We start from the raw sequence: 2,500 nt of genomic DNA, 5'->3' as shown, positions 1-2,500 counted from the left end.
AGGACGAAGGTCATGTATTTAGTAAAAAGGTTTCCTTCCCTTGCAAGTTCTTGAGTTACTGTTCCTTGTGCCTTCTCCGAATGCTGTACGCCTGGGAATGATGCAGGTCTTGATCCCCAGATAGCAGAGCCGTGCAAACTTTTCTGTGGCCTTCCAGTTTTTCATGCGAGTTAAGTTCTGCTTGCTCTTGGGTTTATTGACAATGAGTGCTTCAAGCGATTTTGTGCTTGTGATAGTATACCCACAGTACTACAGGTCGCCGTGCTGTCAAACGATCAGAGTTTTCTCTGGCAAACCTCCAAGCACATTCCCCTCCCTCAGTCTGCCCAAGTGAAACACTCTGGGGTGCACACGACAGACGGCGGAACCCGAAGGGTAGCCACAATTTATCTCTGGTCGATACCACAGAACTCAGCACTCCGGTAGTTCCTGCAGCTTTGGAGGATCTTCCAACGAGTGTTTATATGTTTGTGGTTGACCTCATTGGCCACATTAACCCTTAATAACTGTATCAAGTTTAGCATGTATGTTGGAGCACTGGTGCCAGGAACCAAAATGTTTAATTTTAGCTCTTCTCACTACTAAATCAACTCCTGAGCCATGGGGTCTCGTAGCCAGCTCGATCCCAACCGAATACCACATTGAAATCACCCGAACATTGCCAATATCTCGCCGAGGACAGCTGCCTGCCGTAGATACGAGTATGGCACAAAAAAAATTCTTTCATATCAAGTTTATAAGCATCGTAGGGCGTACACAGCAATAACACTGAGTTCTGCCACCTACGTTCATCAAGCCGATGTCAGGCCTTCTCACCTCCGAGAGGGTCATCTTAACCCTCCACTGCTTCAGTTCTCTCGATGATCCTGCTGGAAAGAGCGGATGTTTCAAGGCCCCCACGGGAACAGTTAAACCTCAAGCAGTCACTCAGAATGGATGCCACCTCTGCCTCCCCTGCCAACGTTGCCCAGATGAAGGGGGCAGATGGCTGCAAGACCCGTTGTCCACCCTTGGTTTGCTTGGGCATTGTCCCACAAGCCTCACACCGGGTTAGCGGTCATCTAGACTGAAGCAGGCGAGTAATCCCTGCTCCAAAACTCCTTCTTTGTGGTCAGCCCCCCCCACACACACACACACACACACAACGGGACCCACACTCGGCTCACTTGCCGAGAGACAGGGCAGAGCCTTCTTCCTGCATCACTGTTTAATCGAGACACTTCCAGTGGGATAAATCTTAGGGACTAAGGGACAGGAATTAGTAGAGGCCAAGGCGTTTGTAGCTATGACCCCTTGCCTCCTGCTGCTCCAAGACCTCCACAGGTACCCAGTTTCCATAAAGTAGCCAATAAGGCACTGTAAAGTATTGGTCAAGAGGTCTATGTACAGGTAGGGGAGGTTTAGGCAGAGCTGCTACCTTATTCCGCACCAGACAAGCCACGGGCACAGTACAAACGGTAGGTATGCAAAGGGAGCAATGGGACTATCATTCTCAAAAATGAAACATCCCTACACACACGCGCGCGCGCACAAGGAGAATGCAACAGCACACACAATCACACACACACACACACACACACACAAACACACACACACACACATACACACACACACATACAACACACACATACACGTCACACACATGACAACACACATGTCACACATGCATCATACGCACACACACATCGCACACGCATAGATACACACACACACAACACACACACACACACACACACACACACTACACGACACACACACACACACCACACAATGTATATATATTAATTTATAGTTTTTATATATATTTATTATATATGTGTATATGTGGTGTGGTGGTGTGTGTGTGTGTGTGGTGGTGTGGCGTGTGTGTGTGTGTTACTTGTGTGTTTATGATGTACGTCATGTATGTTCTATGATGTGGTGTATGTGTTTTGTATGCGCATACGTGTTTTTAAGCTTTTTTTTATGTTGTCCAAGTAATTTGAATTTGGTGCCCGCCACTGACATGCAATCGTATATTTGATAATACTTCTGTAATTTTACTCTCTTCCCCAAAAGGATCAACACGCATCATCCTTAAATACATCAAAACATCATATATGAAAAATAACAGCGAAATTTACCCATAAAATTTCAGATTATTTCCTTAAATATATCATAAATTAACTTTTACGCAACCTGGATTTAGGGCGAGTCGAGCTGCGCGCTGATTGGTCAGAATCGGAAGACGAAGTTTATGAAGTTGTCAAACAATTTTCTGTAAAATACAAAGGGTTTATTTTTCATATTTCTGGTGACTCTAGGTTAATGATATAAGTCCGGAATGGTGAGTTTGTATCCTAGTTTTCGTTTAAGCTTTTTTTTTTTTAAGTGAAGTGATTTAATATAAGAATTATGTAGTCGGTGAAGTTCTGAGTTTTTTGGGGGAAATAATTTTCAGAAGTTTTGACATGTTATTTTCGATATGCAGTCCCTATAATGACTATCTAGCATTAGACGC

The 2,500-nt window shown here is 44.6% G+C and overlaps 1 protein-coding gene across 1 annotated transcript in view; it reads left to right on the top strand.

Moving 5' to 3' along the window:
• Positions 1-2,216: 2,216 nt before the first annotated feature.
• LOC119582869 (AUGMIN subunit 3-like) overlaps positions 2,217-2,500 on the top strand; it is a 23,583-nt gene continuing 23,299 nt past the window's right edge. Inside the window, exon 1 of the mRNA XM_037931369.1 lies at positions 2,217-2,326. Within this exon, the coding sequence (XP_037787297.1) occupies positions 2,324-2,326 (3 nt within the window). The 5' untranslated portion in view covers positions 2,217-2,323. The remainder of the gene's footprint in view (positions 2,327-2,500) is intronic.

Source organism: Penaeus monodon, chromosome 16, assembly GCF_015228065.2.
Source record: "Penaeus monodon isolate SGIC_2016 chromosome 16, NSTDA_Pmon_1, whole genome shotgun sequence".
In the NCBI taxonomy this organism is placed as follows: Eukaryota; Metazoa; Arthropoda; class Malacostraca; order Decapoda; family Penaeidae; genus Penaeus; species Penaeus monodon.
Note: the sequence above shows the minus strand (reverse complement) of the source record. Positions and strands in the feature narration are given on the sequence as shown.